Raw genomic sequence first — 23,632 nt, 5'->3', positions numbered from 1 at the left:
AGACCTCCAATTTAAAGCATTGTTTTTACCCTGCTGTTTTTTGTTCTGTGATGTTTCTCAATGTTTGTTATGTGGTGAAAAGCAGCGGTGCCAGCAGACGGCTCCTTGGCCTGGGGTCTGGCTGAGTTCTGTCTGGTCTGGGGGGGGCATTCTATTGTCCTCCAAAACACAGATTCCATGTTACTCACAACACTCGCAGCTGAACTGATCTCCCCACCTCATTATAGATGTTTTGGAGAAAAGCGTGGAGGGAGAGGCCAGTGCCCTCACTAAAGCCAAGACCCTCTACAGATCCTGCACCAATGAGAGTGAGTCTGCTGGTCTGTTTTGTTGGGGTCAATAACATTTCAATTCAGACATTTCAGTCAAATGAGTTGTCTACCGCTTTTTAAACTGTGAGTTAACCTTGGTCACTTCCTGTGTTTTTTTTTTTCTTTCTTTTCTCCCACCTCTGAAGGTCAGATTGAGAAAAGGGGGGGAGCTCCTTTACTAGACATGCTCCCTAATGTATTTGAGTGGCCAATAGCAACAGACGACTGGGAGAGTGTCTATGGTAATCTACACTGCTCTTCTCGCACTGTGTGTCCTACACCCATTTAAAGAAAAATCTATCCACAATCCAATTCAAATCTCCTCTGTCCTCTCCTCTTCTACTTAGGTAACACATGGAAGTTGGAGGATGCCATTGCCATACTAAATGAAAAATATGGAACTCATGTCTTGGTTAATTTTTTTATCGGCACTGATGACAAAGACTCCAATTCACACATCATTCATGTAGGTGGCCGTCACATGCACAGAGATAATGCCTATACTCCATCACATGCACAGAGAGAATGCCTATACTCCATCACATGCACAGAGAGAACGCCTATACTCCATCACATGCACAGAGAGAACGCCTATACTCCGTCACATGCGCAGAGAGACGCCTGTACTCCGTCACATGCGCAGAGAGACGCCTGTACTCCGTCACATGCGCAGAGAGAACGCCTGTACTCCGTCACATGCGCAGAGAGAACGCCTGTACTCCGTCACATGCGCAGAGAGAACGCCTGTACTCCGTCACATGCGCAGAGAGAACGCCTGTACTCCGTCACATGCGCAGAGAGAACGCCTGTACTCCGTCACATGCGCAGAGAGAACGCCTGTACTCCGTCACATGCGCAGAGAGAACGCCTGTACTCCGTCACATGCGCAGAGAGAACGCCTGTACTCCGTCACATGCGCAGAGAGAACGCCTGTACTCCGTCACATGCGCAGAGAGAACGCCTGTACTCCGTCACATGCGCAGAGAGAACGCCTGTACTCCGTCACATGCGCAGAGAGAACGCCTGTACTCCGTCACATGCGCAGAGAGAACGCCTGTACTCCGTCACATGCACCCTTTAACCCTCTCGGGTAGGGATTTAGGGTACCTCTTTGCTCAATAAACTACTGTAAATCTTTTGTATACCTTACATCTAACAGTGTGAAGTATTCACACACTAAACTCTCTGAACCTCCTACATTAGCAATACATGCTCTCATTGGTCACACAACCTCTACATTCTTACAGAATTACACACACAGGCACACACATCCATCTGTATGTATTTACCCATCATTGTTATTTTGATTTGTTTAACTAGGCAAGTTGGTTAAGAACAAATTCTTATTTTACAATGATGGCCTACACCGGCCAAACCCTAACCAGGACGACGCTCGGCCAATTGTGCGCCACCCTATGGGAATGCGCTATTATATGTCTACAAATGAGCCACTGCACTCCTTTAAAGTATCCTGTTCAGTTTAACAGTCATACCAACTATTAACGATGCAGTTTCTGACGTAATGAATAATATGGATAGGCTTTATGGTCCAGGTGTTTAGTGAGTGTATTGGCTTTCTCCTGCTGTTGAATAAATGGCTGCTTGTGTCCTGATTTTCTCTCTCTCTTGCCAGTTTGACCAGCAAACCAGCCTTGGCCTCTTATCCAGAGATCACTATAGCTGTACTGGGTCCTATGCAGAGGTAGGCATGTACCTGCTAAGCACATAATACACACATTATTTCTCTGTCTGGAGCTGTGGAGGAAATTAGTTCTCTGGACGGGTATGTCTGGGTTTCCTGTTGTTCTTATCACTGGTCAATCCACCAAGAACACAACGACCCACATCAGCATAGACTCCAAGCCCTCAGCATCAGTTTAGGATAAGATCAACATCCTCTCCAGGTAATTACGCTGACACTGGGTCCAAACCTCCAGTATGGGTAAATGAACTTCAGGACGCATCAGCATAGACATGCTCTAGTGGTTTCTGAACCTCCTGTGCTAGTGTGTTTACACAGACCTCCAGATAAACCTGTTTGCCTGAGGAGGTCTCTGTTATGGAGAAACAATCAACCCCAGTATTATCCCCTAAATACTGGTCACATTTTTGGCCCACGGATAACGCATGTTTCAACGTTTCGTACTGTTACTCATGTCAATATGACTAGCTGGAGTGTGAGTGGATGTGTGTATGTTAGTTTGGGGGTATATTGTGTATGCGTTTGTGCACACGTGTGTGTGTGTGTGTGTGTGTGTGTGTGTGTGTGTGTGATGAGACATATTTGGTCGCAGCCCAACCCAAACCACATGTGTTTTGAGGTAGACATTCTCTGGAATGGTTTCATTTTACTAAGTACCATCGCTGATTGATATTCTGTACTTGCCAAGCCTGGCCTGGAGGGGATAGGTGTTTGGTGCTTTGATGTTCATTTTGAATGCGAGCGAGTCTCCTCCTATGGAGTTGTTTTCCTGTCTCGTATTACCAAAAGGAAGATCATTGAGCCTCATTTATATTTACAGTGATGTGAATACAGTGTCTCATTATATTTACAGTGATGTGAATACAGTGTCTCATTATATTTACAGTGATGTGAATACAGTGTCTCATTATATTTACAGTGATGTGAATACAGTGTCTCATTATATTTACAGTGATGTGAATACAGTGTCTCATTATATTTACAGTGATGTGGATACAGTGTCTCTCATTTATATTTACAGTGATGTCGATACAGTGTCTCTCATTTATATTTACAGTGATGTGAATACAGTGTCTCTCATTCTTCCTTAGCTACACAACTACTTATGACTGCTTTTTTCTTTTCTGTTGATACTACAATACGTGTTTTTAAGGTGTGTTTCTGTGTGTGTCCTCCCAGCCATGTAGAGCATACAAACAGTTCATGATAGACGTGGCCAAGCTGATGCGCACCGACCGCAGTCTGGTGGTCAACGAGACCCAGATCGGAGAGGAGGTCACCAGGGTCATTGAGCTGGAGAAGGACATCGCCAATGTAAGTTCAACAGCGCTGCTCTAGGAACACCTGCTTTACTTATGATCTGCTGTTGTTCTGTAACAAATGACTGTGAAGATGAGGGAGAGGTAATAGTGATTCTCTAGATCAGGGGGTGGTCAACTCCAGTCCTCGAGGGCCTGATCGGTGTCACACTTTTTCTATCCCTAGCAAACAGCTGATTTATGTTATATATTATGCATACATACATACATACATACTACCGTTCAAAAGTTTGGGGTCACTTAGACATTTCCTTGTTTTTGTCCATTTAAAATAACATCAAATTGACCAGAAATAGTGTCAACATTGTTAATGTTGTAAATGACCATTGTAGCTGGAAACGGCTGTTTTTATAAATAAATAAAATGGATTATCTACATAGGCGTACAGAGGCCCATTATCAGCAACCATCACGCCTGTGTTCCAATGGCACGTTGTGTTAGCTAATCCAAGTTTATCATTTTAAAAGGCTAATTGATCATTAGAAAACCCTTTTGCAATTATGTTAGCACAGCTGAAAACTGTTGATTTTAAAGAGCACTTGATGTCTTCACTATTATTCTACAATGTAGAAAATAGAAAAAATAAAGAAAAACCCTTGAATGAGTAGATGTTCTAAAACTTTTGACCGGTGACATACATACATGCATACATACATACATACATACATACATACATACATACATACATACATACATACATACATACATACAGTTGAAGTCCGAAGTTTACATACACTTAGGTTGGAGTCATTAAAAATGTCTTGTTAACAAACTATAGTTTTGGCAAGTCGGTTAGGACATCTACTTCGTGCATGACACAAGTAATTTTACCAACAATTGTTTACAGACAGATTATTTCACTTATAATTCACTGTATCACAATTCCAGTGGGTCAGAAGTTTACATACACGAAGTTGACTGTGCCTTTTAAACAGCTTGGAAAATTCCAGAAAATGTCATGGCTTTAGACGCTTCTGATAGGCTAATTGACATAATTTGAGTCAATTGGAGGTGTACCTGTGGATGTATTTCAACGCCTACCTTCAAGCTCAGTGCCTCTTTGCTTGACGTCATGGGAAAATCAAAGGAAATCAGCCAAGACCTCAGGAAAAAAATGTGTAGACCTCCACAAGTCTGTTTCATCTTTGGGAGCAATTTCCAAATGCCTGAAGGTACCACGTTCATCAGTACAAACAATAGTACGCAAGTGTAAACACCATGGGACCACGCAGCCATCATACTGCTCAGGAAGGAGACGTGTTCTGTCTCCTAGAGATGAACGAACTTTGGTGAAAAAAGTGCAAATCAATCCCAGAACAACAGCAAAGAACCTTGTGAAGATGCTGGAGGAAACGGGTTCAAAAGTATCTATATCCACAGTAAAACGAGTCCTATATCAACATAACCTGAAAGGCCGCTCAGCAAGGAAGAAGCCACTGCTCCAAAACCGCCATTAAAAAAGCCAGACTACGGTTTGCAACTGCACATGGGGACAAAGATCGTACTTTTTGGAGAAATTTCCTCTGGTCTGATGAAACAAAAATGGAACTGTTTGGCCATAATGACCATCATTATGTTTGGAGGAAAAAGGGGGAGGCTTGCAAGCCAAAGAACACCTTCCCAACCGTGAAGCACATGGGTGGCAGCATCATGTTGTGGGGGTGCTTTGCTGCAGGAGGGGCTGGTGCACTTCACAAAATAGATGGCATCATGAGGCACAAAAATTATGTGGATATATGGAAGCAACATCTCAAGACATCAGTCAGGAAGTTAAAGCTTGGTCGCAAATGGGTCTTCCAAATGGACAATGACCCCAAGCATACTTCCAAAGTTGAGGCAAAATGGCTTAAGAACAACAAAGTCAAGGTATTGGAGTGGCCATCACAAAGCCCTGACATCAATCTTATAGAACATTTGTGGACAGAACTGAAAAAGGGTGTGCGAGCAAGGAGGCCTACAAACCTGACTTGCTTACACCAGCTCTGTCAGGAGGAATGGGCCAAAATTCACCCAACTTACTGTGGGAAGCTTGTGGAAGGCTACCCAAAACGGTTGACCCAAGTAAAACGATTTAAAGGCAATGCTACCAAATACTAATTGAGTGTATGTAAACTTCTGACCCACTGGGAATGTGATGAAAGAAATAAAAGCTGATATAAATCATTCTCTACTATTGTTCTGACATCTCACATTCTTAAAGTAAAGTGGTGATCCTAACTGACCTAAGACGGGCATTTTTACTAGGATTAAATGTCAGGAATTGTGAAACATTTAAACTCAGTTTATTTGGTTAAGGTGTATGTAAACTTCTGACTTCAACTGTACATGCATACATATCTTTTTAAAATAGATTTTCCTTTTTTACGTTCTAACCCTCCCATCCCTAAACAACACTGAGGCAGCTTCTTCCAGCTTTTACATACTATATACATTTTATGGACAGTCTATTTTACAATAGTTCTATTTTGTTTGTTTTTACTCCTGTCCTTCCTCAACCCCTCCCATCTATTTCTGATGTCCATCCGGGTTTTTCTATTTGCCATATCTTTCAAACTGTGCTCTTTCACAAAAGTTCTTAACCCATGTATGTTTTACGGCTCTGGTTCTTAAGTTGGTGTGGTAACCAGGTGGTGCTGGTTCTTAACAGTTGGTGTGGTGCCCATGCGCTCTTTCTAAACAGATTTGTAACAGATCAACAGGTCCCATTGCTCAGTGCTACACTGCTGCCTTTTACAATAGAACCAGAATGTTCTGGTACTGACATTTACAGTGTAGAAAATGCTGTTTGTTGCTGTTGGTGTGTCTGGACCTACACTGCTGTGTGTGTGTTTTATTGACAGAGGCATTTATGATGTGTTCAACAGTGCCTGTTTTTGATAAACATACAGTTAATGGTGTTGGGTACTGAATAACCCCCTACAGGCCACTGACACTCCAGAGGACCGTAACAACCCAGTTCTCCTCTACAACAACATGGAGCTGGGTGTTCTCAATGCTAACTTCAGCCTGGAGGTCGACACACAAGTAAGAGACTGTGTGTGGGTGTGTGCGTGCTATGCGTGAGTTTTCTGCTCTGTTAACGATGTCTGATGATAAACCCCTCCTCTCAGGTGTTTGACTGGAGTTACTTCACCAGGAAGATCATGGGGACGGTCGGCATCACTGTGCCTGACACAGAGAATGTCATCAACTACGCACCTAACTACTACAGACGACTCAAACCTGTCCTGGCCAAGTACACTAAGAGGTGAGCACATTGACTCAACCTTGTCCTAGCCAAATACACTGAGATGAGAACATTGAAAAAGAAACAGAATGATAAAGTGACGATAAGCATCAGTTAATCAAACATTCTAATCTAGTGCATTGTAGATAGTTGCTGGTGTAGTACCTTCATGTTGTTGTTTCCAGAGACCTGCAGAATTACATGGTCTGGCGTTTTGTCATGAACATGGTGGTGGGTCTGAGCAGGCAGTACAGGGACACCAGGAAAGCCTTCCGCAAGGTACAGACACGCCATCTCCTCCTTTTACTCTACCTCCCTCCCTCCTTTCTCTCTACTCTATCTTCTCTTCCTACATCTCACTATCTCTCTGGTGTGTGTGATGTCATCAGCGTGAGCCATGCTGCGTTTTCCCCTGCAGGCGCTGTACGGTACCACGTCGGAGGCGGCGGTGTGGCGGCAGTGTGCCATCTACGTCAACAACAATATGGACAACGCTGTAGGAAGACTGTACGTAGAGGAGGCCTTCTCTGGGGAGAGCAAAGAACTGGTGAGGTTAATGAGGGGGTGGAGGGGAGAGTGTGTCATACCGCAGTGTGTGTTTGTGTGTACCCCAGTCTTGTATGTTTACTTACAATACTGTGTGTGTGTGTGTGTGTGTCAGCTGAGCAGTGGATATTACTCATCTGTTATTGTGCTGAGCTTCTCACACTCTGCCCACTGTAACACCTGGAGCCACTGCCCACTGTAACACCTGGAGCCGCTGTAACACCTGGAGCCACTGCCCGCTGTAACACTTGGAGCCACTGTCCGCTGTAACACTTGGAGCCACTGTCCGCTGTAACACCTGGAGCCACTGGAACACCTGGAGCCACTGTCCACTGGAACACCTGGAGCCACTGGAACACCTGGAGCCACTGCCCGCTGTAACACCTGGAGCCACTGGAACACCTGGAGCCACTGCCCGCTGGAACACCTGGAGCCACTGGAACACCTGGAGCCACTGCCCGCTGGAACACCTGGAGCCACTGGAACACCTGGAGCCACTGGAACACCTGGAGCCACTGCCCGCTGTAACACCTGGATCCACTGGAACACCTGGAGCCACTGCCCGCTGGAACACCTGGAGCCACTGCCCGCTGGAACACCTGGAGCCACTGCCCGCTGGAACACCTGGAGCCACTGCCCGCTGGAACACCTGGAGCCACTGGAACACCTGGAGCCACTGTAACACCTGGAGCCACTGGCCACTGGAACACCTGGAGCCACTGTCCGCTGGAACACCTGGAGCCGCTGGAACACCTGGAGCCGCTGGAACACCTGGAGCCGCTGGAACACCTGGAGCCGCTGGAACACCTGGAGCCACTGTCCGCTGGAACACCTGGAGCCACTGTCCGCTGTAACACCTGGAGCCACTGTCCGCTGTAACACCTGGAGCCACTGGAACACCTGGAGCCACTGCCCGCTGTAACACCTGGAGCCACTGGAACACCTGGAGCCACTGTCCACTGTAATAGGCTGACCACACCGCTCGCGTCGTGTGCTTGAGCAGTTCAAAATACATTTTGAAATCTATGTTGTTCAGTTATTGCACCCACACTGCTCGCACGCGCCAACGAGCATCTGCGTTGCCAAGGGCTAAAATAGAACTCCTTTCTATTTCTGATGCAGATCGCGCTGCAAGTCCTGCCTCTCCCATCTCCTCATTGTTTTATAGAAGCAGGTACCCACGTGCCATCTCCTCATTGGTTATACCCACGTGGGTGATTGAAAAACGAACTGTGTTGCCGGTCGGTGTAGTAATACTATGAAAGTTTAGATGCCAATCACCATATAAGTTCAAAGATGAAAAAGCCTGGAAGGAGGAGAGATGACTGGAAACGATTCAGTTGGCCATTTTATGTGTGGATTAATTGGCGGAGTAGAGGAGCTTGTGCATTTCAGGTAAAATAACAAGTCAATGTTTTTATCCCAAGACAAATTAGCTAGCAACAGCAAGCTAGCTAAATAGGACAAATTAGCTAGCAAGCGCAAGCTAACTAGCTAAATTGCCATAAATGTTTATTGCTTTTCGACCTGTCCCCAAATTAATAGAATTGGTTCAGTTTGTTTTGATATTTTAACCTGCGTGTCATGATCGTGTTTGGTGTAGGGGGACAAAATAAATGTATGCACGATGGTGCACGCGCACAGCCGGTTTGGGTTCCATGTAACACCTGGAGCCACTGTCCACTGGAACACCTGGAGCCACTGGAACACCTGGAGCCACTGGAACACCTGGAGCCACTGGAACACCTGGAGCCACTGGAACACCTGGAGCCACTGTCCACTGGAACACCTGGAGCCACTGTCCACTGGAACACCTGGAGCCACTGTCCACATGTGACATGTCACAGGAGTGTGTGGTGTGTGTGTGTGTAGAGGTTTTGCATGGCTGCCTTTTTTAGATGTGTCACAATGCATATTTCCCCTCTTGTGTGTCTTAACTGTCCTGTATGTCCGAATGATTCGCAGCATGCACTGTGTGTGTGTGTGTGTGTGTGTGTGTGTGTGTGTGTGTGTGTGTGTGTGTGTGTGTGTGTGTGTGTGTGTGTTGCATAAGCCTGTTCAGATGACCTGTTGGCTGACACAATAGGGTCTCATACCATTGAGTTTACTCTTACACAAATCATAATCCAAACACACATATTAGCAATCAAACGTTCAGTCAGCCCCCTCATACATACCCAGCTATTTTAAACTCACGATGACAACCATAACATTTCAATGCTCACTCTAAAGCATTTCTTTCCTTAACATTCTGAAAGGAGACATCTATCACGTTCTGTTTCAGAGGAACCTGGTCTGAGATCCACTAGTGAAATTATCAGTACATGCTGATGTGTGTGTGTGTGTGTGTGTGTTAGATGGAAGAGATGATCTCTGTGATCCGGGAGGTTTTCATCAGTAACTTAGACCACCTAAGATGGATGGATGTAGAGACCAAGAAGGCTGCTGAGGAGAAGGTGAGACTCACCTGCCATTTGATTTCCATCTGTTGACCTCGGGCTGATCTTTTTACCTGTCTCTGCTTTACCTGTCTGTCTCTCTTCTACCTGTCTCTTCTGTCTCGTCTCTGTCTTGTTTTACTTGTCTCTCTTCTGCCTGTCTCTCTCTTCTACCTGTCTGTCTCTCTTCTACCTGTCTCTTCTGTCTCGTCTCTGTCTTGTTTTACTTGTCTCTCTTCTGCCTGTCTCTCTCTTCTACCTGTCTGTCTCTGTTTTACCGGTCTCTCTTCTACCTACCTGTCTGTCTCTGTTTTTACTGGTCTCTCTTCTTCCTGTATGTCTCTGTTTTTACCGGTCTCTCTCTTCTTTCGGTCTGTCTCTTCTACTCTGTCATTATCACCCTCAATCTCTCCAATCCTCTATAGGCACAAGCTATCCGGGAGCGGATTGGCTACTCCAACAACATCAAGAATGACACCTACCTGAACAACGAGTATAAAAATGTGAGTGTTGAAAGATCATAATGCATTTCACCAGTGGATGTGATACAGTGGACACAGGGTTCAAACTATCATATTTGCCATTAACACCAATGCAATGTGTTGGTGTTAGTTGAGCTACAGTGCAGAGGAGTACTTTGAGAACATCCTTCAGAACCTGGAGTACGTACAGAAGAAACGTCTGAGGAAGCTACGGGTCAAAGTCAACAAAGAAGAGTAAGAGCCTCCCTTTCCAAAACCCATTGTCAGCGCGGCTAAAATAGCAGCCACAGCGCTAAGATTAGAGTAGTTATTAACTTCTGTTTGATAATTCATAGAAGAGTTCATAGTTAATGTGAAACGTCTTCCCGTCTCATCATCAGATGGGTAACGGGAGCAGCCATTGTCAACGCTTTCTACTCTTCAAGCAAAAACCAAATAGGTAACAGAGTCCTCTCAACTGTCATCTCCCGTCCTCTCTACTGTCATCTCCCGTCCTCTCTACTGTCATCTCCCGTCCTCTCTACTGTCATCTCCCGTCCTCTCTACTGTCATCTCCCGTCCTCTCTACTGTCATCTCCCGTCCTCTCTACTGTCATCTCCCGTCCTCTCTACTGTCATCTCCCGTCCTCTCTACTGTCATCTCCCGTCCTCTCTACTGTCATCTCCCGTCCTCTCTACTGTCATCTCCTCACGTCACCTCTACTGTCTCCTCCCATCATTTCTGATATGTGAGATCCTTTCTCTCTCTCTCCTCCTATGCTCTCAGTGTTTCCAGCAGGCATCCTACAGCCTCCGTTCTTCGGTAAAGGCCAGACCAAGTCTCTGAATTTTGGCGGTATCGGCATGGTGATCGGACATGAGATCACTCACGGGTTCGATGACAACGGTAAGAGACTGTGCACATAGAATTAGCTTCATTAGAATTGACAGTCCAATTTGAAAGTGTAGTTTTATGACATGTGGACTAGCTGGTCAGCTGCCCTTAACAGAGTTTGTTTGTCCGGTTGCAAGGTCGTAACTATGATAAAGATGGTGACCTGAAGGACTGGTGGACGCCAAGCTCCACCCAGAACTTTGTGAATCTGTCCAAGTGCATGGTGGACCAGTATGGAAGCTTCTCCTGGGACCTGGCCAACGGACTGAATGTATGTTTTCCTCTCCTTTTTCTCTGCATCCGTTTTCTCTTTTCTCCTCTCTTTCCCAGGGAATGTGCACTGGGATCACATCAAATTGTATTCGTCACATGCGCTGAATACAACAGGTGTAGACCTTACTGTGAAATGCTTACTTACAAGCCCTTAACCAACATTGCAGTTCATGAAATAGAGTTAAGAACATTTTTACAAAATAAACTAAAGTTAAAAAGTAACACAATACAATAACGAGGCTATATACAGAGGGTACCGGTACCGAGTCAATGTGCGGGGGTACAGGTTAGTCTAGGTAATTTGTACATGTAGGTAGGGGAATAGTGACTATGCATAGATAATAAACAGCGAGTAGCAGCAGTGTAAAAACAAAAGGGGGTGGGGTGTCAATGTACATAGTCTGGGTGGTCATTTGATTGCCTGTTCATGAGTCTTACGGCCTGGGGGTAGAAGCTTTTAACCTGTCAAGGTATAGGGGGCAGTATTTTTGATTTCGGATGAAAAGCGTGCCCAGAGTAAACTGCCTAATACTCGGGCTCAGAGTCAAATATTGCATATTATTAGTAGATTTGGATAGAAAACACTCTGAAGTTTCTAAAACTGTTTGAATGATGTCTGTGAGTATAACAGAACTCATATGGCAGGCAAAAACCTGAGAAAAATCCAACCAGGAAGTGGGAGATCTGAGAATTGTTGTTCTTCTTTTGAATCCCAATCGAAACTACAGTGTCTGGGGTCACGTTGCATTTCCTAAGGCTTCCATTGGCTGTCAACAGCCTTCAGAAAGTTTTTTCATCCTTCTACTGTTACTGGGCAGAAAATAGTAGCTCAGTCAATGAGTGAACTGCCTGGGACCAGTGAGTTGTTTACTGCGCGGGCACGTTTGGCGCGCCCCTCCTTTTTCTCCTGTAATGAATATGTTATTGTCCGGTTGGAATATTATAGCATTTTTACGTAAAAAAATACCCTAAAGATTGATTGTAAACAACGGTTGACATGTTTCTACGAACGGTAATGGAACTATTTTACTTTTCGTCTCTCGTACTGTGCTCACGCGTTATGCCTTTGGATAGTGATCTGAACACACAAACAAAACGGAGGTATTTGGACATAAATATGGAGTATTTAGAACAAAAATAACATTTCTTGTGGAAGTAGGAGTCCTCGGAGTGCATTCTGACGAAGATCAGCAAAGGTAAGAGAATATTTATAATACTAATTCAGAGTTTTGTTGATTCCAGAACTTGGCAGGTAGCTGTATAGCTTGCTTCGATGGCTGAGCTATGTACTCAGAATATTGAACAATGTGCTTTCTCCGTAAAGTTATTTTGAAATCTGACAAAGCGGTTGCGTCAAGGAGTAGTGTATCTATAATTCTTTCAATAACTGTTGTAAATTTTATCAACGTTTATGATGAGTATTTTTGTAAATTGATGTGCACATTCACCGTGAGTTTTGGTGGGAAAACATTTTCTGAACATCACGCGCCAATGTAAAATGCTGTTTTTTTATATATAAATATGAACTTTATCGAGCAAAACATACATGTATTGTATAACATGAAGTCCTATGAGTGCCATCTGATGAAGATCATCAAAGGTTAGTGAATATTTTAGCTGTACTTTTGGTTTTTGTGATGCATGTCCTTGCTTGGAAAATGACTGTGGATTTTCTTGTGAAGTTTATGTCCTAACATAATCTAATTTTAAGCTTTCGCCGTAAAGCCTTTTTGAAATCGGACAATGTGGTTAGATTAACGAGAGTCTTATCTTTAAAATGATGTAAAATAGTTAATTTCATTTTCTCAAACAATCATGAGATTTTTGCTGTTTTGTATTTCACGCTATGCTATTTCACTGGCTGTTGAATAGTGTGGGACGGTCACGTCCCACCTAGCCCAGAGAAGTTAAGGAGCCTTTTGGTCCTAGACTTGGTGTTCCGGTGCAGCTTGCCATGGAGTAGCAGAGAAAACAGTCTATGACTTGGGTGGCTGGAGTCTTTGACAATTTTTAGGGCCTTCCTCTGACACCGCCTGGTATAGAGGTCCTGGATGGCAGGAAGCTTGACCCCAGTGATGTACTGGGCCGTACACACTACCCTCTGTAGCGCCTTATGGTCGGATTCCGAACAGTTGCCATACCAGGCGGTGATGCAACCGGTCAGGATGCTCTTGATGGTGTAGCTTTAGAACGTTTAAGGATCTGAAGACCCATGCCAAATCTTTTCAGTCTCCTGAAGGAGAAAAGGTGTTGTCGTGCCCTCTTCAACTATCTTGGCGTGTTTGGACCATGATAGTTTGTTGGCCCTCTCCGCTACAGCCCTGTCTATGTGAATTGGGGCCTGTTCAGCCTGCCTTTACCTGTAGTCCACAGTCTGCTACTTTGACTTGCTCATGTTGAGGGAGAGGTTCTTGTCCTGGCACCACACTGCTAGGTCTCTGACATCTTCCCTATAGGATGTCTCATTGTTGTCGGTGATCAGGCCTACCACTGTTGTCATCAGCGAACTTAATGATGGTGTTGGAGTCGTGCTTGGCCACGCAGTCGTGGGTGAACAGGGAGTACTAAGCACACACGCACACCTGAGGGGTCCCCGCTTTGAGGATCAGCATTGCAGATGTGTTGTTGCCTACCCTTAACACCTGAGGGCGGCCCGTCAGGAAGTCCAGGATCCAGTTGCAGCGGGTGGTGTTTAGTCCCAGGGTCCTTAACTTAGTGATCAGCTTCGTGGGCACTATGGTATTGAGCTGTAGTCAATGAACATCATTCTCACATACTTAGTCCCCTCCTGTTCTCCCTGTTCACCCACGACTGGATCTTTTGGGAATCTACTTTTGTCCTGCTCCCTTAAAATGGGAGGACTATGTACAAAACGTGCTGTAATTTCTTAACGGTTCACCTGATATGGATACAAATATCCTCAAATTAAAGCTGACAGTCTGCACTTATAGTCATTGTATCATTTAAAATGCTGGAGTACAGAGCCAAAACAACATGTTTCAGACTATTGATCTGTGTTTTTCTTTTTCTGTAAGCAGCTCAATGGGAATAACACTCTGGGAGAGAACATTGCAGACAACGGCGGGATTCGCCAGTCGTACCAGGTAGGCATGGACACTGCAGAAAGACAAAGATTTTACAGAAGGAAAAAAAACGCACACACAATCTGTGGAAAAAAATCAAGGAGTTTGAATACTTTCTGAAGGCACCGTAGATGGGTACTTCAATAGCCTTTAATACTTTACATTAGATAGACAGGTACTTCATTGGACTTTAATACTTTAAGATAGTTTATTAGATTTTACTTTAGGATAGATATGCACTGTCAACCGTTTTTATTCAATGCTATTATAAAACATAAAATGTGCTTCTCCCTACTTCCACTGCAGCTGCAATGAATGAGTAACCAAGTGTATCGATAGCCCTGCGTTTTTATTATTATTAGCAGCTCGTTGTCTATTTTAATATCAAGGAATATTTCACTTTCGCTGGTCATAGGAACAACATGAATTTGTGCGTGAAGCTGATGCGGTTTGACTTGCGTTTCGCCATCAGGTGTAAGACGGTGCCCGCTCTCTCTGGTCACTCTCACCGTAGGAAAGGAAGGAGAGAGCAGGGACCATGAGAGGCAGACCCTCTTCTGCTCTCTCCCTCCGCTGAGACTAATGTCGTGTTCAAAAAAAGAAAACGAGATCCGACTGGGGAATTGTTTTTTCAATGGTCATCCAACTCGGAAACGTGGGTATCTTTCTAGAGCTCCGACTTTCCGACCAGAAGATCACTGACGTCATGATTTGATCTCGGAAAGCATTATGACCATGCTTTCCAACAGACACCGGGAGACAAATCCACCTTTCAGCAGGACAATAACGGTGTACTGTATACCGGGGTATTTGGAAATACCATCAAATATAAATACCCACAGGATGCTTTTTCAATACCATCAAAACTGTTTTTGAAGCTTTTAATACATTTTTTTATATTTGTAGCTACTTTTTAAGGAAATACTTGCAGTCAACTTGTGCAATATGTTAGCATATACAGCAGATTGCATTAATTTCACCTGTTCTCACCTGTCCCATTATTTTACGTAATGAATCTTGCAGTAGTTCCCCAGAACATTTGTAAATAGCACAATGGGAGAAAGTGGGAGCTGGTGAGTCCAGCTATGTATTGACAGGGGTTGCATTTATATTTCAATTCATGTTTGTTTATTTTTTTGCTTCAAGAATTATCAGGGATGTGCAATTATAGTTTTCCTTCACAGAAAATACATTATTGCAACACATTCGGCAGAAAATGGCTTCATTTTCATCAGATGACAACAGAAGTGCAACGCTATTTGTCTGGCGGCAACACAAGTAAATGAGTTTACAATGAAAAGGCTCCTGAGTGGCGCAACGAGTGGCGCTGTGGTCTAAGGCACTGCATCTCGGTGCAAGAGGCATCACTACAGTCCCTGGTTCGATTCCAGGCTGTATCACATCCGGCCGTGATTGGGAGTCCCATAGGCCGGTGCACAATTGGCCCAGTGTCATCCGGGTTTGGCCATGGTAGGCCGTCATTGTAAATAAGAATTTGTTCTTAACTGACTTGCCTAGTTAAATTAAGATTACATTTTTTTTTTTTAATTAAGCGATGCATGGCCATCATATTTCTAATGTTTATTATATAAAGAATGTAGCCAGCTTCATTTCCTAATTTTTTGCTTAATGGTAATCTTGCATTTTACCAGAGAAAGGTAGGCTGGCTACAGCGAGAAAAGTAGCTACACATCAGCCAGAGCGCTGTCTGCTGATAGAATTCCCGTTTGTGAATTCTCATCGAAGTGCAACTGAAGAACTAAATGTGTCTGATGCTGAGCAGAAATTACAATAAGTCTTTTTGATCTGTGTTTCCAAAACGTAGCAGAATATTTCTTATGCATTCAATTGTTTTCTCGTTTGTGAAAAACGCACAATTCTGCATTAATGTGACCCCTAAGTTTAACTTGCTATTTATCTAGTGGATGAATTAATAAGGTGACGGGACATCATATAGTGTTGGCTTTCTGCTGTGTTTGAGAAGGCAAAGCCCTTTAGATGAGTTATCTGTACAGCTGCCACTGCTATCTTTTGATTTCTCCTGTCTGTTCTTGGCTGGACTGCTCCCCCCCCCCCCCCCCCTTCTTTGAGCACAGCAGGCAGACCTGTTGACCTAGTGACTCCAGACTCCACACAGACACAGCGTGTACACATGCTGCTCCAGAGCCAGTACTGTTCTTGCTTCAGAAAAGCAAAACAGTTATAAGTGAATGTCTACCATTCATTCACTTATAAATGTCCTAACTCACCAAAAATGACATTCGGTAGCTCCTACCTATACATGTATAACTTTATGAGCTGGATTGCCTGTCTTTGCAATTTGTTTATTTTTCTTTGCACTTGTTAGCATATTTGGCTATAACTTGTGCTGATTTTGTAGTCAGAATGTTAATAGACGCCCAGTGGACTTTTTTGCAGGGTTTTTTTACGACCCCTTGTGGAATACGCCGGCAATACCGTAAATCCCAGGATAAGAGCAAGACAATATGAACATCTTCATAGCACCCAACCCTACCTAAAACACAAGGACAAATATATACTGGAGTTGCTAACCAAGATGACATTAAATGTTCGAGTTAGTTTTGACTTAAATCAGCTTAAATCTGTGGCAAGACTTAAATGCCTGTCTAGCAATGATCAACAACCAACTTGAGAGCTTGAAGAATAATGTGCAAATATTGTACAATCCAGGTGTTCAAAGCTTTGAGATTTACCCAGAAATACTCACAGCTGTAATCGCTGCCAAAGATGATTCTAACATGAATTGACTCGGGTTTGAATCATTATTTAATCAAGATATATTATTTTTGTTTTTCATACATTTTTTTTGTTTGTTAGAATTGGTCTTCCACTTTGACTTCACAGGGTATTTTGTGTAGATCGTTGACAAAAAATGACTTCGCAACACAACAAACTTTGGAAAAAGTTGAGGAGTGTGAATACTTTCTGAGTATAAAAGGCTAATAAAGTACCTATGTATCTTTCCTAAAGGCAAAGTGGTGTTGTTTATTTCAGGCCTATTGTACCCAGTAATACTGTATGTGCGGAAGCTCAGAGGATGAGTGTAAAATTAGTCTAACTCTGTTATATACTCAGACGGAAGTGGGGTTGTAATGATTTCAGGCCAGTGGGGTTGTAATGATTTCAGGCCAGAGAGGGTGGAAGGATTTCAGGCCAGAGAGGGTGGAAGGATTTCAGGCCAGAGAGGGTGGAAGGATTTCAGGCCAGAGAGGGTGGAAGTGGGGTTGTTATAATTCCAGGCCAGAGAGGATGTAAGTGGGGTTGTTATAATTCCAGGCCAGAGAGGATGTAAGTGGTGTTGTTATGATTTCAGGCCTACCTGAACTATGTGGAGAAGAATGGGAATGAGCCTCTCCTGCCTGGAATAAACCTCAACCATCAACAACTCTTCTTTCTCAACTTCGCTCAGGTCAGACTGGATGGATGGATGGATGGTTAAGGGGATGGATGGATGTATAAGGGGAATAATGGATGTCACTATCTATCACACTCCTGTCTCTTCCTCCAGGTGTGGTGTGGAACACATCGACCACAACAAGCTGTCAACTCCATCAAAGTAGATGTACACAGTCCAGGGAAGTTCAGGTACGATCTCTCATGCTATAATTTAATTCCTCTCCTGTATCACTCAATGCCACTTCCTCTTCCACTAACCCCATCTCTCTCCATTTTAACTCTTTGTGGCCCTCAGTGTCTCGGGTTTACCTTATTTCATTTGAAGGTGTGGGGATTGCCTTGTCATTCTGACCAGTGATGACCATTTCCTGTTTCCTGTTCAGGGTCCTGGGGTCCCTCCAGAACTTCCCAGAGTTTGCCAAGGCCTTCAACTGTCCCAAGAACAGCTACATGGTGCCTGACAATATCTGCCGAGTCTGGTGATACTGTAGTCTTGACACTAGCCTGCCCGGAGGCTGGTAGGGGGTGAGAGGTGGGCTTGTGTCCTCTTCCCCTTCCTAACCTCCTCACCACCTCACCTTTCCCCCTGACTGTTAGAGCACTAGTCTGGAACAGGGGTATGTTCTATGTTCCCTGCAGGGTGGACCAGGACTGCTACACTGACTGTACAGAACAAACAGATTCAATGGACTACAGTGCTGTTCATAGCCAGCTCCCAGACTCTTCACCAGATCAGCCAGGTCACTGCTTTCCACGGGATACAGTCACGTCAATTCACAATCTTTTTTGTTGTTGTTGTGTGTTTGAAAATGTACTTTTCAAATGTACTTTTTTTTCCCCCGCTGCATTTCAATCATGATTATTTTATTTGTATACAAAATGTGAGACTAATTTGAGCATCTTGAACCACAGACAAATATCCACTTATTCTAAACTGTAGCTCTGTTTGTCCAAAATTCAATTTGTTTTACACGGAGGTGGGTCTCAATATAAACAAATGTATACTGTATATCAATACATTCTAGATGAATATATGTTGACAGTAATCAATAGTCACACTTGGGGGGGATTCTATTTTATTGTACATTTAAGAAAATCACATTTTTACTGAATATACACTAATGAGTATAATAAGAATTTCACAAATGTTTTTCTGTATATGTTAAATGTTTCTAAATGGATGCCAACTATTTATGTCTACAAGCATTGCACCAAAAATGTAAGTTGTTCCCTTGGAATCAGTTGGGCGATTTAGCTAATCAGGAATTGACATAAATCAAACATATTGCTATTTTTATTTTACAGCAATAATGTGACCTTGATTCAAACTGCTCTGTCCAGCAGAGGAGGCTGGTGGGAGGAGCTATAGAAGGACAGTCTCATTAAAGGCTGGAATGGAATCTATGGAATGGTACCAAACACATGGAAACAACGCGTTTCACTCTGTTTCTTTATTTATTCCATTCCAACCGTTACAATGAGCCCGTCCTCTTAGTTCCTCCCACCAGCCTCCTCTGGTGTTCAGTATGTGTGTGTGTGTTGTGTTTTTATCTGGATGTAACCACTACATTTTTCAACAAACTGATGCAGCCCTGCATGATCCATGGTGCTACTGCTGTTTTGTGTGTGTGTGTGTGTGTGTGGGGGGGGGCAGAGGAAGTCAGGTTTATAGCTGGACCCCCCCCCCCCCCCACACACACACACACACACACTGTTTACGCCAAAGATTTCCAATTTCAAATCCCTATATGAGCCTGTGCGGTTTCCAGCAATCTGAAATATTTTTCTGACTTAAAAATGTGCCACATAACCTTTTCTTTCTCCCTCTCTTTATTTTTTATTTTTTCACACACAGCAAACAAAACATGTTGTCCTTGTTGATTTTCATCATTAGCATGGTGTCTTTAAGGTACAGATTTACTAATTGTTAAGTTTTTGTCTCTATTCCTTTCTGGGAAAAGCAGATGAAATATTTGCACCTGTTAAGGTGTTTGGTAAATCCTGGTTTGAAACACACTGTATCCTTACATTTTCTTTAAGGGGAAATGAGGTCCAGTCCACAATGTGTCATGGGACTCAAAACATACATTTCTCAAAAATGCCACCCGTTTATGTTGCCATGTCCACTCGCACAGCTTTCTGTGTATATGTTCTCCCTCCTACACATATACACACAGCCATCTCACCTGTAGAAGGACAGACGGATATACCTCAGTTGCCTGTATTTACATATTTTGTAATAAAAAAAAAAATCACGATGACAATAATGAGCTTTTTTTTGGGGGGGGGGGGTTTAATAATAAATCCTTAAAGAGAATGTGGTATGTTTATGACTTATTCTGTGTGTGGGTAGAGTACATGCAAGAGATATGGAGATAGAGAAGGTGTGTCATTGTGCCTCCAGGGTCTAACTGAGACGAAAACCAGTGGATGGATGTGTACAGCCAGTTAGCGCAGCCAGGCAACACAGAGTTTGTCAGGAAGGAACAAATACAAATCCAGCAGGACTGTCAAGAACTGACCTAAGTCATTCCTCAACTGAACACATGAACTGTTATACCATCCCATTTTGCCAACAGTCCCAATAAGAGTGATGTACCATTGTTTAAGCCGTACCATTGTTTAAGCCGCGTAAATTCCGGACTATAAGCCGCAACTTTTTTCTCAGCTTTGAACCTCGCGGCTTAAACAATGACGCGGCTAATATATGGATTTTTCCTGCTTTCAATTTATTTATTTTTTTCAAAAAAACACATTCTGTGACGTGCTCAGTTTTTTTGGCGGCATGAAGCTTTCATTAGACCAATGGAATTGCCGAACGGGTTAAGGTCAAACAACTTTTTTGTTTACTGTTTAGATTAAATCGAGCGCTCTCAAACTTACCATCATTCTGATTACGGTAGTCATTTTGTCACCCTCATCATGGCAAAGACACGGAGAAATGCATATGATGCAGCTTTCAAGTTGAAGGCGATTGATCTGGCTGTTGGAAAAGGAAATAGAGCTGCTGCACGGGAGCTTGGTCTTAATGAGTCGATGATAAGACGTTGGAAACCGCAGCGTGAGGAATTGACTCAGTGCAAAAAGACAAAGCTTACTGCAAATGTTTTCTTTTTTGTTACAAGCCGTGTTTCGTTAAAGCCTGTGTAAAGTTCATTTGTTTCAATGTACCGGTAGGCACCTGCGGCTTAGACATGTGCGGCTTATTTATATTCAAAATTCAAAATTCAGTGGGTGCGGCTTATATTCAGGTGCGCTTAATAGTCCGGAAATTACGGTAAGTCATTGGTTTTGGCTTGATTGTGACAAGTTGATCATTTAAGTCCTAGGGAGAGTAATGACTCCAGGACGGTGTCCCTCCACAACTCAAGTTGTTCCCCATTGACACTAGGTGAGTGTTTTAGGGTGTTTTGGCTGCGTTGAGGGACCTGGGTCATGTCCCCTACTCAGACGTTGCATGCATCAACCAATGGTTGCATGCCATGTCATCGACTGACAGATTGCTGTAACTTTGATGTGGTTAGCTGCAGTTACAATACCTATCCAGGCGTTGTAAGATCTGGCATGTGTCAGCAACGCCTGGGCAGAGGAACGCGCCCTCCCTCCCCTGAGCCTGGTTGGTGGAGAGAGTATCTGCGGATTCTTAATGTCCGCCCCGGGGACATGTTAAATATACCCCACACTGTCCTGCACCTGATTAGAAGCACATTTGTTGGCACTCAGGAGACAGCCTGCAGAGAGATATACTGACACATGAGAGGGAGAGAGATAGGCTTACTGAGAGGAGAGAGGGAGAGAGATACATGAAAAGAGGTAGATAAAGGAAGAAATGCAAAGAGAAAAATATAGTAAGGTAAAGAGAGGGAGGGAGTGATGGAGGGACTGAGGTCGAGACACATGTAGAGATATGCTGAAGTTCACTGATTGCTGACCTGGCTATGAAGGAAGGCTGGAGGATCATATTTCATTCTCTCTCTGCTGGCTGTCAAAACTGTGCCAATAAATGCCTTGTTATGCCTGCCCTCTCCATGTCTCTTTCTGTATCTCTCACTCTTTATTTCTGTCTCTCTCTTTTTGTGTGTATATGTGTATGTGTGTGTGTGTGTGTAGCGCTCTCTTTCTTCTCTCTCTCTCACTCACTGCTTGGCAGCTTGCTGTAGGTTAACACCACCCACTACCCTATGTTAGCAGAAGCAGCAGCAGTGTTTCCACACCATTCCCACTCACACCTTCAGTGCTATTAGTGGCTACGCTACCTAGCGTCACAGCTAGCATTACAACACCTCAGCATGTTCCCGGCAACCTGCCTGCCATTTGGCTTGCTGGGTCGCTGTGACCAAGTCAGAGTAGTTTGGTGGGGGCTGGTAGACACAGTCCCTTTTCATGTTTGCAACACAGTGTTGAGAGTTTGACAATTTCGAGTCACCAAGACCTGTACTACTTGACAATCAGGCCCATTCAGTGGTAGTAATCAGTAGTAGTAATCAAGGGACTTTATACTGGACTGAACAGAGGAAGAAGAGGGAGTGAGAGAGGTGTAGATTGTCGGATCTGGACAGATTGTCACTGTGTCTGTTTGACATTTACTGCACTGTGGTCAGCCATGTAGTCAGCACTGTAGTCAGCCCTGTAGTCATCACAGTGGTCAGCACTGTGTTCAGCCCAGTGATCAGCCATGTAGTCAGCCATGTAGTAAGCTATGTAGTCAGCACTGTGGACAGCCATGTAGTCAGCCCTGTAGTCAGCTATGTAGTCAGCACTGTGTTCAGCCCAGTGTTCAGCCATGTAGTCAGCCATGTAGTAAGCTATGTGGTCAGCCATGTAGTAAGCTATGTAGTCAGCACTGTGGACAGCCATGTAGTCAGCACTGTAGTCAGCCCTGTAGTCAGCACTGTGGTCAGCACTGTGTTCAGCCCAGTGATCAGCCATGTAGTAAGCTATGTAGTCAGCACCGTGGTCAGCCATGTAGTCAGCCTTGTAGTCATCACTTTGGTCAGCACTGTGTTCAGCCCAGTGATCAGCCATGTAGTCAGCCCTCTAGTCATCACAGTGGTCAGCACCGTGGTCAGCACTGTGGTCAGCACTGTGGGTAGCACTGTGGTCAGCCCTGTGGTCAGCCCAGTGATCAGCAATGTAGTCAGCCCTGTAGTCAGCACTGTGGTCAGCCATGTAGTCGGCACCGTGGTCAGCCCAGTGATCAGCCATGTAGTAAGCTATGTAGTCAGCCTTGTTGTCATCACTGTGGTCAGCACTGTGTTCAGCCCAGTGATCAGCCATGTAGTCAGCACTGTGGTCAGCCATGTAGTCAGCCCTGTGGTCAGCCCTGTAGTCAGCCCAGTAGTGAACCATGTAGTCAGCAGTGTAGTAAGATATGTAGTCAGCCGTGTGGTCAGCACCGTGATCAGCCATGTGGTCAGCCCTGTAGTCAGCCCTGTGGTCAGCCCTGTGATCAGCCCTGTAGTGAACCATGTAGTCAGCCGTGTGGTCAGCACCGTGGTCAGCCATGTAGTCAGCCCTGTGGTCAGCCCTGTAGTGAACCATGTAGTCAGCCGTGTGGTCAGCACCGTGGTCAGCCATGTAGTCAGCCCTGTGGTCAGCCCTGTAGTGAACCATGTAGTCAGCAGTATCAGACAGATGATAATAAACCAGCTGGGATGATGGTTGAGAATTAAATAGATGACCTCAACATCCAGTCCAGTGTAATGTCCAGTTTAGGGGATGAGAGGAGGACAGGTGGTCAAGCAGCAGGTTCAACCATGACGGTTGGTAACTTTCCAGTCACTGATACAATGTCCATATCTCCCCTGCCTCCTCCTTCCCCCAAATTCTTCCAAAGGGCAGAGTTGGGAGGTGACCTACCTCATGTTTCTATGCCCCCTTGCCACTTGCCCATACCCTCCCTCCTCTCTTCATCATTCCAGCCGATGTGTGTTCCTCACCAGCGGTGGTTGTTTTGGTGTG

The 23,632-nt window shown here is 44.3% G+C and overlaps 1 protein-coding gene across 6 annotated transcripts in view; it reads left to right on the top strand.

Annotated features, from left to right (window-relative positions):
• The window catches only part of LOC106581480 (neprilysin), a 46,036-nt gene extending 26,098 nt beyond the window's left edge, over nt 1-19,938 (top strand). For 4 of the 6 annotated variants that reach the window (XM_045704046.2, XM_045704048.2, XM_045704051.2 and 1 more), the window contains 19 exons: nt 228-308; nt 458-553; nt 659-777; nt 1,945-2,013; nt 3,193-3,327; nt 6,255-6,356; nt 6,443-6,579; nt 6,744-6,837; nt 6,977-7,105; nt 9,462-9,560; nt 9,968-10,045; nt 10,155-10,258; nt 10,405-10,463; nt 10,791-10,910; nt 11,036-11,169; nt 14,207-14,275; nt 17,589-17,684; nt 17,784-17,860; nt 18,055-19,938. In XM_045704046.2, the coding sequence (XP_045560002.1) occupies nt 228-308; nt 458-553; nt 659-777; nt 1,945-2,013; nt 3,193-3,327; nt 6,255-6,356; nt 6,443-6,579; nt 6,744-6,837; nt 6,977-7,105; nt 9,462-9,560; nt 9,968-10,045; nt 10,155-10,258; nt 10,405-10,463; nt 10,791-10,910; nt 11,036-11,169; nt 14,207-14,275; nt 17,589-17,684; nt 17,784-17,860; nt 18,055-18,154 (1,898 nt within the window). In that variant the 3' untranslated portion in view covers nt 18,155-19,938. The remainder of the gene's footprint in view (nt 1-227; nt 309-457; nt 554-658; nt 778-1,944; nt 2,014-3,192; nt 3,328-6,254; nt 6,357-6,442; nt 6,580-6,743; nt 6,838-6,976; nt 7,106-9,461; nt 9,561-9,967; nt 10,046-10,154; nt 10,259-10,404; nt 10,464-10,790; nt 10,911-11,035; nt 11,170-14,206; nt 14,276-17,588; nt 17,685-17,783; nt 17,861-18,054) is intronic. The other 2 variants (XM_045704047.2, XM_082966780.1) reach the window with 1 other exon arrangement.
• The last annotated feature ends 3,694 nt before the right edge of the window (nt 19,939-23,632 follow it).

Source organism: Salmo salar, chromosome 20, assembly GCF_965601325.2.
Source record: "Salmo salar chromosome 20, fSalSal1, whole genome shotgun sequence".
Lineage (NCBI taxonomy): Eukaryota > Metazoa > Chordata > Actinopteri > Salmoniformes > Salmonidae > Salmo > Salmo salar.
This window is presented reverse-complemented; position numbering and strand designations above follow the sequence as displayed.